Genomic DNA, 17,380 nt, shown 5'->3' on the forward strand with positions numbered 1-17,380 from the left:
AAAAATCAAAATAGGTAACAGCATTTTTTAACATAATGGAACATCTCTGGAATGCTGAAGCAGTATAACATATATGAAAGAAGTATATCATATAAGTTTTTTATCAAAAGAAGACTAACATACATAAACAGCTAACAATATAATCCATTATACACTATTAAGAACTTACTCTTGTAATATTGGGCATAAATGTTAAAAAAGTTTCATTCTTTGTTCTATGTGTTGTATATGTACAATTTCATATAAACTTATTTTTATGTATGCCTCTGTAGATAGTACTGGCTAAAAATTTTTGTAGTGCTTTATAAATTTCAAAGCAATTTTATACCCATTGTAGATATAGAAGATCTTTAATTTTAATTAGATACATAAATATCAAATATTTTTCTCATGCATGTATTGAATACTGCAATATTTCTAAATCTATGCTATGCATCACACTTTATCATTTTGTTCTAAGTTCCAGTTACCAATTTAAGTTACAGTAACCAATCTGAAGTGACTGAAAACAAACGTAGTTATACCATTTCCTCTCTATAATAAAATTCTTTTGAATATCTAATGTAGGACACAAGATACAAAGAGTTTCATGGACTTTCTAAAAAGGAGGAATTGGTATGTACAGATAAGATATGATGTTGCCTACAATACTGTCAGATTGATTGTAAGGAAATAAGAAAGTTTTACTACAAAACGAATGACTAATTAGAAACAGTAGAATTATGTTTAAGAAAAACTATGCAGTTTTATTTTATGTTTTAAAGAGAGATAGAAGTAGCAGGGTATGGCTGAATTTATGTATAGCTACAGCTTCTGCTTTTCAGTGGTATGATCAATAGTTTTTGGTTCATTACTAAACTTGAGTGTTATCTACAAATGAATAAGCTTCTCTTACAGCAAGTATGTTTTCTGTATGCTAAAATCATCTGTTTTCATCTGTAACATAATTACCATCCATTGTTTACTTGATCTTTAAGTTTTATCATCTGGTATCACATTTTCATAGAATTTGTCTTCTTATTAACTGCTTGTTACAAATGATCTTCCAGTACCATTAAATATAGGGAAATGGAGAGTTAAAGGGGAAAAAAATGTGCTTATGTAGTTTTGGTCCAATCATTAATATTGGACCATACATGTTTGAGATCAGAATAAGTTTTATTCCCAGAAAAAATATTAATGTCATTAAAAGAATAGCAGTTGATCTTGAGGTAATAAAATTCGTATGATTATGTTTTCATATTTTGTGTGTCTGTTAAATACAGTTTCCTGTACTCAAATAAGTATGCTGCCCTGCCTGCTGAGAGGTGGAGATAGAAAAAGATTGTAGAAGACATTCTGAGAAGAATGAAAAGCATATGTAAAAACAAATAATCAAACAATCATGTTGTATTAAGTATTAATGCACTATTATAACCACTCAGCTACTGTACCTCTATAAACTCATTTTCAAATTGTGCAATGATTTGAAAGGCTTGAAAATGGGTGCAGAATAAAATTGCCAACAATTTTTATGTATGGATCATTGAAACATACTCTATCCTGATTTACCCTTGATAGATAGATAGATAGGGAAACAAATGTAAAAAGAGAAAGACAGAGTTAGCCTCAAACATGCTCTAGAAAGTTATCCCAAAGAGTGTCAGACATAACTCTGTAGTTTTATCTATTACCTCAATAGAAAAGTTCTGTTTTCTGTTTCTGCTAGGAAATAATGGAAATTCAAACTGTGGTTACGATTGCTAGGGTTATCATTAAACTAAAAACCCTCAAATAATTCCCCCTTCTTTCTGCTATTCTGCAATATCTTTTTTATGTGTGATCCATCTCTTCAAAAGAAATTTTCAAATTTATTTTTCTTCTTGTTATTGAGGTTTTATGGGAAAAAAGCCTCAAGTAATCATACACACATTCACTCATATTCATAATATCAGGATAAAAACAGATGCAATGTGATGCAAATCCTTGGGGATTATAACTTTCAAAAGTATTTGAATCTTAATTGAGATTTCTTGAATTTAAAATATACATATTTATATATACATGAAGAGTGTTCAGTAAAAGACTGTAGAGATTTATACACAGTATGTGTCTGATATCTCAAACAATTTATCCTCTTTTTAATGTAGAAGAAATGCCCATATCTCTAGCTCATATACTCTAGTCCTTAGGAAATATAACTTCTAGAAAAATCAACAGAAGACAAAACTCAAGTTGCATCAGTGGTGTAATTGTATGAGAGGGTGGTTGACAACTCTTCTCCATCTTTTTATCTTATGGAAAACACTTACATTTTCCAGCTACAAAAAAAAAAGCTTCTTGAGTATAGTTAAGTTATGAAGGGTGTATGAGAAAGTTAGTCATTTACTCTTTCTTTGCTCTTGTGAGGCAGCTACCTCTTTTCTTGAGCTCTAGAAAACAAGTATTTGGAAGCTTAGAAATAATGCTTTTCCCATCCCACTGTCCACCCATCACTGAATTCTACTTCAGGTTGACAGGGAAACTACATTTCTGGTTATGGCTGTGTGTGAGGAGGAGAGATTTCAGCTGTGTGGGGTCACTAGTGGAATATCCCATTTACAAGAAAAAAAAAAAAGAAAAGAAAGCCTCTTCATTTATTTATATGTAGTATTTTAGGTGACCAAAAGCCCTAGATAGATTAAAAAACACATGAATATTTAACCAAATAGATTATTTCAATAGGCTAGTTTAAATGACAGTGCATATATGTATATATAATAGCTATAGACTGTGTACCTTGAACAGAAAATACACATTGATAGTCTACATTGCAAACTTTCTTTAAAGCACTACATACAATATCAAGTCCTCTGTCAATGACAGCAGACGATTCCAGGCACTATTTGTTTCATAATCCTATATCTAGCTGACTTTACTTCTCTGAAGATCAAGATACCAGCAAATGCTGAACCGGAGCAGGAGAGTCAATCCTTGTTTGGATAACAAATTTCCCACAAAATATCTCCCCAAGCCCCAAGGAGCTGTAGTGATGTCATATCCGTTGTCCAGGTCTCCACACCTCTCTCAGCTGTTACTCCCTTTATCTTTTTCTTGGGTCAAAACTTTTGAGGTGGTCTGGCTATATAGCCGCGGGAGAGAAGGTAAATTGGGGCGCGCGGCTTGGAGGAGCTTCAGCACCTCGGTCAGCGACCATTGCAGCTCAATCCACTCCTAGAGCTCGCGGACTCCCAGCCCTGAGAATGCCTGCGGAATGATCGCCCCCCAGGGCGGCTGCCGCTACTGCCGCTGCTGCTACCGCTGCTGCTGCTACTGCTCCTGCCGCCGCCTCTGTCTCCACTCAGCTCTGACTGGCAGGCAGAAAGTGCAACTGACGAAGGAAAGGTCTCTGCAGTGAGAGTGGAGTGGCTACATAAAAGAGAGTAAACAGGGGCAAAAACCCAGATCAGAATGCAGGCGGCATCCAACCTACTCAATCTCCTGCTGCTGTCTTTGCTTGCTGGATTAGACCCTTCCAAGGTATGGGCAATATTTTAACTCTTGTTTGAAATAAATGTGCAATATGTAACAGACCGACCAAAAATGCATTTAATTATGAAAAAAAAAAAAAGCAGCATGAAAGACAGCTCTTCCAGCTATCTTGTGGTGTCTGGCGTATCCCCACTGCTTGGAAGATAACAAGGTGAACTACCCGAGGAATAGCTCCACAAGGTAGAGTCCCGGAGAGAGGGGGGAGGGACGAGGAGCGAATATAACGTGTATGGGCAGCGGGCAATGCGGCTCTTGAGAGAATTTAGCTTATTTGGTATCCAAGTGGTTAATGTTCTCTTCTGAAGTCGGACGGGTAATGCAAAGGACTTAGCAGTTAAAATAATGCAATTTGTAATCATGTATTAGGAGACGGTGAACCGTTTCTTTGTTGAAAGCAGAGAACCGTTTTCCAGCTGATCCTGGTCAATAATACTCCCAACGCAGACGTGCTGCGGTTTGTGTCCAAAACATTTGGGATGCTGCTTGTAACACACAGGGCAGAGCAGCAGAGCTCCACTCTCTGTCGTGGTTGAGAGGCATTAGTGAAAGGGGCTTGTGTTTGTTTCTCTCTTTTCATTAAGGAAATTACGGGGCACTGAGGAAGTTCTGATTACCAGTGTTAAGAAACAGGAAGTGAGAATCCTTTCAAACTAAGGAGGGCAATAGGAAGGATGAGTTGTCTCATATCTGTTGAACTCTGATAATTATCCAGTACTGGCAATTAAAGTGAATGCTAACCTCTTTTGATAAAAAATCAGAAAATATGGAGAAATATTTTCAGCAGTGTATGAGAAAAGTCTTGAGGATAAAGTGAGATAATTTGAGAGCTTCAGCATTCTAAGAAAATCATAACTATCTGGAATAAGATATAATGCATCTAGTAAAAAGTAAGGAAATACAATTTCAAAAATTAGTTTACTTCTTTAACTGTTCAAGAGCAATTTGACACAATAGGAGAAATGATGTCATGTTCTAAAACCATTTAAAGTTGTATTTTGGAATATTATAAAGTTATTTTAAAATAACTGTGTAGTGTAGAGAAATTGTTTCTTTTCATAATTGAACTAAGATATAACCAAGCATAGCCTAATACTGTGGTTGACTGAATATTTCTAGGCCTAATATAGTAGAGAGTGAAAATTTAGAATCATATCATCTATGCTTATAATTATTTCTGTGTACTTTTCATATTTAGAGAGACCTGATAAGAATAAGATCATTTCCTTTTAAAGCTATGGTTGTGATATTAAGACAAAATAATAATTTTGTCTTAATATCCTTAATGGGATATTTCATACACTAAGGTGTAGCTTTAAAGCATTTTACATCTAGGTACAAAGTGTTGATTCTGCTTTCATATTTTTTAATCTTTCTTTTTCATTTTTTTCTCTGGATCTATAGTAACATATTCCATTGCCACTCTCATTATATTATGTTTGTTACAACTTTGAACACATTCTACTATATATCTCATCTGAAATATTCTTGGTAAAACATTTTTAAAAAGCAAAGCTAATTACTGAGTTACTGCATAAAAAAAATCACTTGACTTAAAGTGAGTTTTATCATTCTTTAAAATGAATTCGGAAATGCAGAGCTTTACTAACAACTGCATGTTTCATTTGATTTTTCTGATATCTTTAAATGCATAAATATCTTCACTTCTTGTACCCCATTCTTTCCCAAATTAAAAATATATCAACAAAGAAGTGCTTCTAATAAATATTGAGATAAATTCTCCAAATAAATGACCTATTTTTAGTCGTGACTTTTTCTAGTATTAATAAGTTTATTTCTATGTATTCAACAACAGAAAACTTTTCTTCAGACTTAATTTTGTCTGTTTGGTACAACTGAGCTGAGAAATCCAGGAAAGGAAAGGCATACATTAACTTTTCAAACTGTCCTTTTCAGTTTCTAGATATTGCAATACAGTATGCAAAGAACAGCAGATAGTATTTGTTATATACTACATATGACAATATAGAGAATGTTAAAATGTTCATAGCAAGTGATTTTAATGTTGTAAAAAGGTCTTTGGACTAGCAGACAAATTTTGTTTAAAAAAGTGAATAAAACTACTTTTGTTATGTTTTATCAAACTATTGAGAATCACGAAACTATATCATCTCCCCTCCCCCAAATCACAAATGGCACCACTGAATTCTCAAAATGATTGTCAATTAGGTTATGAAATAGAAATTTTCTCAAATTTTATTTTTTTACTAACTACTTAAGGGTTTAGATAATAATTAACATCCATGATGCAAATTACGTTTGGCAAAATTGAAATTAAATTCCAATAATACAGTAGCACAAAATACCACAGTTTGTGGACAAATAAGTAATAAGTGATGAAATTTAAATATACAAAAATTCTAAACAGCTAATAAAAAAATTTTTATAATGTTAGGACTGATATATTTCAAAATCATACTTTTAAATGAATTCATTTAAGTATTATTCTATATTATTGCATTTTATATTTACACTACACATAAATCATGCATGGATACACACAAACTGGCAATATAGTAGAGCTATTAAAATTGAATAGACTTTTTTAGGTATAGGATTGTCACATATATCAAATATTGGAAATCTAAATTTTAGAGCATGCTTATTATATATTAATTTATCTGAAACAAAAAGGCTTCTAACAACAGTAACAATTCCATTTCATGGAAGATTATATAATATTTATGTTTATGATCATTCTTCCTGAAACTTACAGATCATATATGACATTTTATAAAGTGCTTAGGTATCACTATCTTACAGCAAGATAAATCACTTGAAAGTCAAATTTATTGTTAAATTTTTTAAAAATGCCCAAACATTTATATTCACAGGATGAACTTACTTTCAGCATCCACTTACTTTCTTTTCTCTCATTTAATATACCAGAATATTGGTAAGATTAGTATTTTCTTTCAGTAAAGGAAGGCAATTCAAAAAAATCAATCATTTGTATTTTTATATAGACAGATTATCAATTTTCCTCTCAAGAAAATCATGAGAATTATGTTTTCTTAATTAAAATCATATTAACAAATTTCCAGTTCCATTTACAAAAACTCATAGGTGTATCCCTTTGCCCTTTTAAAGAGATATTAATTAATTAATTTCATTTGTAATGGAGTATCTGAACTACAGGCAATATGCCAAATCATCATTCATCCAATAAGTAAATTAAGAAAAACCAAAAGCTTGTAAGAATTCAATTATTGCTCAGTTTTATAGAGAAAGGACTATTTCTGTGTAGGAAATTCCTGAGGGCGGCTGCTAGATGGCATCTCTGTGCTTTTAAACAGAAGGCACAGAGTTTAGTAATGACCTTGATAGTAGGAGAGTGAACCTCTTCTTCTTTTACAAGAAGATTTTTAGCAGACCATTATTTGAACATTATAACAAAACAGTAATCCCTTGAACCAGAACTGTGAATTTCTCTGCTCCGCAATGCTGAATTATAAAGAAAGGAGGTATAAATGTGACTGTGCAGATTTCAAATAGAACATTTACACTGGAGTAAGACACTTGGGGAACAGTTAAAAAGAGGTGACATGGGCATAGCCACACACTGCAGTGAGTGTTATACTTTTAAGCAGTCATACCTGTGTGATAAATATATTGCAAAATGCCCTAGCATGCTTAGATTGAGAAAGCATTCACTACCTCCTTACTTGGAAATATATTAAAGAACTTATCACCATGGTACTTGCTGACACTACAGACATAAAGTGAAACAATGATTCAGCAATAATCTTCAACACCAAAGTGTTTTTTCTATCTAAAACAACTCGGCCAATTAGAACTCTTGCCTTAAATAAGACAGTTGCTTTAAGCCATATAAACACAATGGGAAGTAAGGGAATTTCAATAATTATATTGTTATATGCTTCATAACATAATATACCATGTATAACTGCCTTTGTGTTTTGGTATTGCTAAAAACAAAACGATGAAAGACCTAAATTGTCTAGAGGTGGCTTTAGTATATAAATCTAGTTAAAGTTTATTTTCTTATAACTTTAAAATGAAATTGATAAAAGCAAAAACAGCAAGAGAAATAAACTGAGATCAGTATGAATTTGCTTTAAAATTCATCTTAAAAATCTATCTTCTCGGGCTTCCCTGGTGGTGCAGTGGCTGAGAGTCCGCCTGCCGATGCAGGGGACACAGGTTCGTGACCCGGTCCAGGAAGATCCTACATGTCGTGGAGCGGCTAGGCCCGTGAGCCATGGCCACTGAGCCTGCGCGATCGATCGGAGCCTGTGCTCAGCAACGGGAGAGGCCACAACAGTGAGAGGCCCGCATACCGCAAAAAAAAAAAAAAAAAAAATCTATATTCTCCTGTATCTCCTGTATGCCAGAGACATCCTCTGTACAACAGGATCAACTCAAATTAGAACAGAAAATATGGATCGATGGCATCTGGCAAGGATCTGTAATTACATACCAATAAACCCGGATATGGTAAAAAATGAAAAGCTCAACACAGCCCACCTATGTTTTGAAAGTGCAAATGACTTTGCTACTCTCGTTTTATTCCATCCTTCTTAACCCAATTAAATATTTAGTTTGGAATGTAAATATTCTTTCTGATTCTTTCTCTTGGCAACTTGAAAAGGTTAAAATGGTACTGCGCTCCTTTATTTTTTTTAAAAAATTCTTATTCCTTGTAATTTTGCAACAATTCTCTTTAGAAAATGACCATTGTGATGATCCATCCTCTGTTGGGAGGGAAAGCAGCACAAGAGTGAGAAACAAAAGGGTCAGGATTCAGACAAAGTCCCTCATTTTTCATCCCTAATTTGCCACTGATATGTATATATGTGTTTTTATTATATATATATAATAAATACTTGTATATGTTTATTATACATTATGTAACAAATACACACACACACACACATATATAACTTTGGGAAAGCTATGATCTCAGTTCTCTCACCTGTAAAATGAGGAACGTACATGCTCTTTTTTAAATTTTATATTGGACTATAGTTGATTTACAATGTTGTGTTTCTGTTTTGTAAATAAGTTCATTTGTATCATTTTTTTAGATTCCACATATGTGATATCATATGATATTTGTCTTTGTCTGACTTACTTCACTCACTATGACAATCTCTAGGTCCAACCATGTTGCTACAAATGGCACTATTTCCTTTTTTTAATGGCTGAGTAATATTCCATTGTATTTGTGTACCCATCTTCTTATCCATTCCCCTCTCGATGGATATTTAGGTTGTTTCCATGTCTTGGCTATTGTAAATAGTGCTGCAATGAACACTGGGGTACATGTATATTTTCAAATGACGGTTTTCTCTGGATATATGCCCAGGAGTGGGATTGCTGGATTATGTGGTAGTTCTGTTTTTAGTCTTTTAAGGAACCTCCACATTGTTCTCCATAGTAGCTGTACCAATTTACATTGCCGTCAACACTGTAGGAGGGTTCCCTTTTCTCCACACCCTCTCCAGCATTTATTGTTTGTAGACTTTTTGATGATGGCTATTCTGACCTGTGTGAGGTGATACCTCATTGTAGTTTTGATTTGCATTTCTCTAATGCTTAGCAATGCTGAGCATCTTTTCATGTGCTTCTTGGCCATCTGTATGTATTCTTTGGAGAAATGTCTATTTAGATCTTCTGCCCATTTCTTTTGATTGGGTTCTTTATTTTTTGATATTGAGCTGCATGAGCTGTTTGAATATTTTGGAGCTTAATCCCTTGTTGGTTGCTTCGTTTGCAAGTATTTTCTCCCATTATGTTGTCTTTTTGTTTTGTTTATGGTTTCCTTTGCTATGCAAAAGCTCTTACGTTTAATTAGACCCATTTATTTTTGTTTTTATTTTCATTATCCTAGGAGGTGGATCCATAAAGATATCACTGCAGTTTATGTCAAAGAGTGTTCTGCCTATGTTTTCCTCTAAGAGTTTTATAGTATCCAGTCTTACATTTAGGTCTCAATCCATTTTGAGTTTATTTTTGTGTATGGTGTTAGAGAATGTTCTAATTTCATTCTTTTCCATGTAGCTGTCCAGTTTTCCCAGCACCACTTATTGAAGAGACTGTCTTTTCTCCATTGTATATCCTGCCTCCTTTGTTGTAGATTAACTGATCATAGGTGCGTGAGTTTATTTCTGGCTTTCTATCTTGTTCCATTAATCTGTAAGTCCATCTTTGTGCCAGTACCATACTTTTTTGATTACTGTAGCTTTATAGTATAGTCTGAAGTCAGGGAGCCTGCTTCCTCCAGCTCCATTTGTCTTTCTCAAGACTGCTTTGGCTATTTGATGTCTTCTGTGTTTCCATGGAAATGTGATATTATACACAGAAAATACTAAAGATGCTACCAGAAAACTATCAGAGCTCATCAATGAATTCAGTAAAGTTGCAGGATACAAAATTAATACACAGAACTCTCTTGCATTTCTATATACTAACAATGAAAGATCAGAAGGAGAAATTAAGGAAACAATCCCATTTACCATCACATCAAAAAGAATAAAATACCTAGGAATAAACCTACCTAAGGAGGCAAAAGACTTGTACTCTGAAAACTATGAGATGCTGATGAAAGAAATTGAAGATGACACAAATGGAAAGATATACCATGTTCTTAGATTGGAAGAATCAATACTGTCAAAATGACTATACTAACCAAGGCAATCTACAGATTCAATGCAATTAATATCAAATTATCAATGGCATTTTTTGCAGAACCAGACAAAAAATCTACATGTTCTTAAAACTTCTTTGTTAAACTCTAGGATGACTCTATGCTATGGTCAGTATGTGTGTGCCCCCTCCCCTTCCCACAAGTCATATGTTGAAACCTAATCTCAATGTGATGATATTAAGATATGGTGCCTTTGGGACATGACTGAGTCATGAGAATGGAGCCCTCATGAATGAGATTAGTGCTCTTATATAAGAGGCCCCAGAGAGATAGCTCACTCTTTCCACCATGTGAGAATATAAAGAGAAGTCTACAACCTGGAAGAAGGAGCTCACCTGACCATGCTGGTACCTTGACCTTGAACTTCCAGCCTTCAGAATTGTGAGAAGTAAGTATCTGTTTATAAGCTGCCCAGTCTGGGGTATTTTGTTATAGTAGTCCAAACAGACTAAGATATTCTGTTTAATACTATTTGATCATTCATTAAAAATTAACAGATCCTTTTGTAGAGTACAGCTTATAAGATCATAAATTTGTGAGACCTGAGGGCTTCACTCTCATGACATAATCACCTCCCAAAGGCCCCACCTCCTTATACCATCACCTTGGGTATTAGGATATCAACATATGAATCTGGGGGGAGACAAACATTCAGACCATAGCAGTAATGGAGAAATGACCATATCTATGAACACAATTTCTTTGCTCTTTTCTCTTGGATTGCTTTTTCAGTCCCTCTGTTTATACCGGTTTCCCTGCTTTTCTCAGTAGAAACTTCTATAAAATCCTTGAAAAGACCTGACCCTTAATTAGACACAACAGCATTTCTCCTGACGCTGCTCATCCAAATGCAAGTCCACCTTAGTAACTCAAGAATTGATTCTCTCATACGAAGGGCAAAAATAGATGAGAGCAATTGTATAATATCTAGGATAGACCCTACCCATGAGCACCTCATATTTAAGAAGAAATACACTATTTCAAAAATACCTGCACACCATACCTTAGTGAAGTTTAATTTTAACTCACGTGTTACTTACTCAAGAGGTTGCAAACCATTTTGGGGGAAGAGGGGTCCAAGACACAAAAACAAAATTAGACCAACTCTATCGATAGTGCCAGTAATTTAAATGGTGCTAATAAAAATACTCAAAAATATTGTCAAAACAATAGATTTTTCTAAAAACACATCTTTTGTGCTTTAAAAACAAGGTGTCGTAAAGCATAATCACAAAGTTATGCCTTCTGTTATTCTCATACCAAGCCTTCAGCAGAATAAAAATAAATTCAGAGAAAAGGATCACAGATGCTGCTATGTTCATGCTTTTGCCTCTCCCTGGAAAGCTCTATCCTTCTTCTCCATATGTCAAAAATTTACCTATATTTTAAGATGCAACTCAAATATCATTTCTTCCATAAATCCTTTCCTGACACGCCCTGCACCCCAGGAGAAGATAATCCTGATCAACTAAGAACTCCTATAAGAAAAGAATGATGTTTTATTTATCTTTACATCTACAGCCACTGGCACTGTGTCTGACACAGAATAGGTGTTCAATGAACACAGACTGAATTGTATTTCTTCCCCTCCCAGATTTATAAAACACTCTATTTCCAATCACTCTTACTATACTTACCACTTTGTTTTTTTAAAAAACTGGGTATTTATTATATTGTGTCTCCCCTACTAAATTATAATGTACCTGAGGGCAGGCTCTGTGTCTTGATCATGATCTTATCATTTCCTATCTAACAGCTAGCACAGTGCCTATTCAGATATAATATTTATCAACATTTGTTGAATGAACAAATGAATAGATGAAGAAAAAACGTTAAAATCCTAGGCTAAATAACTTATGGATATAATCTGTGTTTTTGGCCCATGCTCTCATCAGATAATATATTAGGGGTAGGGAAGTAAGACAAATTTTAAGAACATTGTTTTTAAGGGTTTGGAATTCATACCAGGTTATTTATCTTGAAGAATGCTGCAAGATGATGTCTTTTAAATTTTTTGATTAACTTCCTGTCTTACCTCACCATCCTTAGTGCTATTTTTGACTTTTGGTAACTCCCTGGGATGCTACAAATTCAATACTCTTATGAATTACTTGCTGTGTTTCATGATGCTTGTTGGCAAAGTTAGCATATCCTCTTATTCCTTGGTGTATCTATACGTGTCCATTTTATTTGCATAAATTTATGAGTCTAAACATTTTATTAATGTGTGCTTATTGTTTTGACTATCTTTATTTTATGTAATGTCTTACCTTATTGGATAAATTAGTATATTACCTATATTTTTCCACCTCTTTTAGGGACTGAATTTTTTTTTAAGGATCTAAAATATTCCATTGAAATTATTATCTTACTATATATTCTTATAATACCACAATAGGAAGATAAGTAGTATTGGCTCCATATTTGTACTGCATTACTATATGAGCACAACACTCCCAAAGAGAATAAAGTTAAATGATTAAAAGCAAATAGAAGTAGAGTTAGATTTATCTGAATTAAATATAATCAGAAATTCAAATTTTTATAATTAACTTTGTAGGTTAAAATGCTCTGAAAAGAAATATCAGTAATAAAATTGTTTCAACAGCACAAATAAACAGCTATCTAGATAACTCCATAGGAAGGACATAAATTGAATAAACATCCTTTTCATTTTTCCAACTAAACTGAATGTGATTAAGAAGCATTATCCCCTGATGATTTAAATAGCATTACTAGAGAGACCAGTTCCAAAAGGCAGGATTTCTGCAAATAGAGATCAGTACTGGATATGTTGATTCACTGGCACCAAAATGTCACTGATGAAATGTTGCCTTACAAAAGACACTGCTGCTTCTGGGAATGATCTATGTCTATGGCTGCTTATGGAATTGTTTATCTGGTGAGTATTTTCACACCTACATGTGTTTTGGGGCACGATGACTACATCTTAGTGCATATTATTGTAGTACTAAACAAACTGAAATATTATCCAGCTCAAGACACACTAAAGACTTTTTACTATACTTGTTATTATTTATATTTTGCTACAGATGTATTCTTCTTTACAATAAGCTGAGTGCTAGACCAAGTCAGGGAATAAAATGACTCTAGTTTGACTGCCATATACCTTAAAAGATTCCAGGGATAAGTAGGAGGAAATGTACAGAGTGCTATGAAGCTCATGCCAAAGAGGTAGTTAGTTATTGTAACATATAGTGACTCAAAGCAGGGCATATGATACTTGAGAGTAAGGAACCAAGTGGGTTGAAGGAGTCAATATTTACTAGTAGTGCCCCCATTGGTGCCACCTGTCAGGAAAAGCAAGAAAAGACTCCAAATCTAAATATTTGTCCTAAAATAAAAATGGATATTAAGAAGTGATGAAATTATAAATGAGCTTACATGCAGCAGGAAGGTGAACACATTCAAATATAGTTAAAAGAAAAAGAAAAATTGAGGGGAGGTAAGCTTTATTTACACATCAAGGATGCAGCTTTTAAAGATGATATATACAACACATCTGCCAATGCTTATTTAACCATTTCAAGTGACGTTTATTGCCCCCTGTAAACACCACACACTCAAACACACACACACACACACACACACACACACACACACACTCTCCTACACAATGACTGCATTCATTAATCTGAGACCTGGATGCCCTTCTATTACTGTTTAAAATAGGGTCTCTGGGGCTTCCCTGGTGGCACAGTGGTTGAGAGTCCACCTGCCGATGCAGGGGACACAGGTTCGTGCCCTGGTCCAGGAAGATCCCACATGCCGCGGAGCGGCTGGGCCCGTGAGCCATGGCCGCTGAGCCTGCGCGTCCGGAGCCTGTGCTCCGCAATGGGAGAGGCCACAACAGTGAGAGGCCCACGTACCGCAAAAATAAAACAAAGGGTCTCTAATTTTGTTCAACTGATCTTTAATATCTCTTGGTAAGAAGAAATAGAAGGAAGAAAAAGGCATGAAAGCATTCTTAAATTCCTTTTCCTTTTTTATTTGCATCTAAACACTGCAGATAGAAATAAAATAGAAACATACTTCATTTTGTCCATCTGTACATGGTCATTGCTTTTGGAAAAGATACCTCTCAAGGGACTCAACCTAATTAACATTAATTTAACATGTAAAATTAAGATAAAGGAAGAGAGAAACCATATCAAATTCTGAACAAATTATATAATAATTAGGAAATTAGAAAGTTCACAGTGGAGTGAACAGAGTACTAAATTAGGAGTTAGAAAATCTGAGGCCTAATATCAACTCTGCAACTATCTAGTTGTATGGCTTTGGGCAACTCACTAAACTTTTTTGGTTTCCATTTCCTCATGTAGAAATTAAGGATGCTGAACAAAGTGCTCTTTTATATTGGTAGGTCATCCTAAAATGGGGCACATTCATCTCTTCTAAATGTAGTTCATCACCCTTTCATCCTCCTTCCTTCTGCTCACAGACTCTCAGGTTGTTAAAATTAATGATAACAATCTAGGCTTCTTCTACTTTACTGCTGAAAATTAAAGTTATGTCATTGAGCAGACTATAACAATTCAGTTGTACACACATAGTGACACAAAAAAATAAATGTCAAAACGTATAAGGTCATTCCATATCCCAAGCATCACAGCATATTTTACATTTATTTTGTATCATTCCATTAGCTTTAGAAGATTTAATGAAAAACAAATGAGTGAACGACATTGTGTATCTACTGTCTTTATCTGACAATAGTTAAAGAGACTCTTAGGAGTTACAGGAAATATAAAGGCCATCTATTTTAATTCTGCATAAGGCAAAAATCTCTATAACACAACTGATGGATGGTTAGCTAGCTTATGGCTATGTGTTTCTAATATTGGGGAGTGAGACAGTATTCAAGTAATTAGACTACTTTTAATCAAAAATAATTATTAGAAAGTTTTTTTATTGAGTTATGACTTCCAATGATATTTTCTAATACTGAGTTACAACTCTTTATGTGGCTAAATATAGAAAGAAAAAAAAGTATATGGACTGTAGTAGACAGAATAATGTCCTCCCAAAGATGTTCATATCCTAATCCACAGAACTTGTGAATATGTTACCTTATATAGCCAAAGGGAATTTGTAGATTTGACTAAATTAAGAAACTTGAAATGGGAAGATTATCCTGCATTTTCTGATGGGATCATGTAGTCAAAAAGGCCCTTTTTTGTACAGCAAAGGAAACCATAAACAAAACGAAAAAACAACCTACAGAATGGGAGAAAATATTTGCAAATGAAGGTGACCAAGGGATTATCTCCAAAATTTACAAATAGCTCATACAGCTCAATATCAAAAAACAAACAACCCAATCAAAAAATGGGCAGAAGACCTAAATAGAGATTTCTCCAAAGAAGACATACAGATGGCCAAGAGGCATTTGAAAAGATGCTCAACATTGCTAAGTATTAGAAAAATGCAAGTCAAAACAACAAGATAGACCTTACACCAATCAGAATGGTGACCATCAAAAAGTCTACAAACATTAAACGCTGAAGAGGGTGTGGAGAAAAGGGAACCGTCCTACACTGTTGGTGGAAATGTAAATTGGTACAGCCACTACAGTGAACAGTATGGAGGTTCCCTAAAAAACTACAAATAGAGCCACCATATGATCCAGCAATCCCATTCTTGAGCATATATCCGGAGAAAACATGGTTCGAAAGGATACATGGATCCCAATGTTCATTGCAGCGCTGCTTACAATAGCCAAGACATGGAAGCAACCTAAATGTCCATGAAGAGAGGAATGGATAAAGATGTGGTACATATATACAATGGAATATTACTCAGCCATTAAAAGGAACGAAATAAAGCCATTTGCAGCAACATGGCTGGACCTGGATATTATCATACTAAGTGAAGTAAGTCAGACAGAGAAAGACAAATATCATATGAAATCGTTTATATGAGGAATCAAAAATATGACACAAATGAACTTATTTACAAAACAGAAAAAGACTCAAAGACTTAGAAAAAAAACTTATGGTTACCAAAGGGGAAAGGTAGGGGAGAAGGATATATTGGGAGTTTGGGATTGACATATATATATATACACATACATACACTACTATATTTAAAATAGGTAACCAACAAGGACCTACTCTTTAGCACAGGGAACTCTGGTCAATATTCTGTAATAACCTAAATGAGAAAATAATTTGAAAAAGAATAGATACATGTATATGTAAAACTGAATCACTTTGCTGTACACCTGAAACACAACATTGTTAAACAACTATACTCCAATATAAATCAAAAAAATTTTAAAGAACATACAATTTGGGCTTCCCTGGTGGCGCAGTGGTTGAGAGTCTGCCTGCTGATGCAGGGGACACGGGTTCGTGCCCCAGTCCGGGAAGATCCCACATGCCGTGGAGCGGCTGGGCCCGTGAGCCATGGCTGCTGAGCCTGCGCGTCTGGAGCCTGTGCTCCACAACGGGAGAGGCCACAACAGTGAGAGGCCCGCGTACCGCAAAAAAAAAAAAAAAAAACATACAATTTTTTTTTCCTTTTTACAAAAAAAGGTCCTTATAAGAGCAAGGACTGATGCTCAGAGTCAGAAAAAGAGAAGATGACAGAAGCAGAGATGAGAGAGAAGCACTTTAAAGATGCCGGATGGGGCCAAAAGCCAAGGAATGCAAGCCACCTCTAGAAACTGAAAGGCCAAGAAAATTGATTTTTCTGTAGTTTCCATAAAGGAATACAGCCTTGCTGACATTTTGATTTTAACCTCATAAGATTTATTTCAGACTTCTGCCCTCCAGAACCATAGGATATTAAATTTGTGTGTTTAAAATCACTAAGTTTATGGTAATTTGTTGTAGCAGCAACAGGAAACTAATACATTAGTCTAGATGATAATAATTAATATGTAAATACAAAACGTAAGTCAGCCAAATAACGCTACAGTCTGTACTGGTGAATATTAAGATTAGAAAGACCATAGATATGAAATTACAGTGAGGTCTAAAAATTATAAAGGTAGTATAGAAATTAAAAATAGCTTACTAAAGAAGACTTACTAGATTACACATAACCCTAACTGAATTACATGATAGGTTACTGTGTCCCCTAGTTGATATTTGTAAGACACAAAGTGATGTTTGTTGTTCTTGTTAGGTAAAATCTGCCTATAGAATCTTACCC

General features: G+C 34.5%; 1 protein-coding gene across 1 annotated transcript in view; it reads left to right on the forward strand.

Annotated features, from left to right (window-relative positions):
• Positions 1-3,010: 3,010 nt before the first annotated feature.
• OLFM3 (olfactomedin 3) overlaps positions 3,011-17,380 on the forward strand; it is a 196,488-nt gene continuing 182,118 nt past the window's right edge. Inside the window, exon 1 of the mRNA XM_004263092.4 lies at positions 3,011-3,498. Within this exon, the coding sequence (XP_004263140.1) occupies positions 3,430-3,498 (69 nt within the window). The 5' untranslated portion in view covers positions 3,011-3,429. The remainder of the gene's footprint in view (positions 3,499-17,380) is intronic.

This window comes from Orcinus orca, chromosome 1, assembly GCF_937001465.1.
Source record: "Orcinus orca chromosome 1, mOrcOrc1.1, whole genome shotgun sequence".
NCBI lineage: Eukaryota > Metazoa > Chordata > Mammalia > Artiodactyla > Delphinidae > Orcinus > Orcinus orca.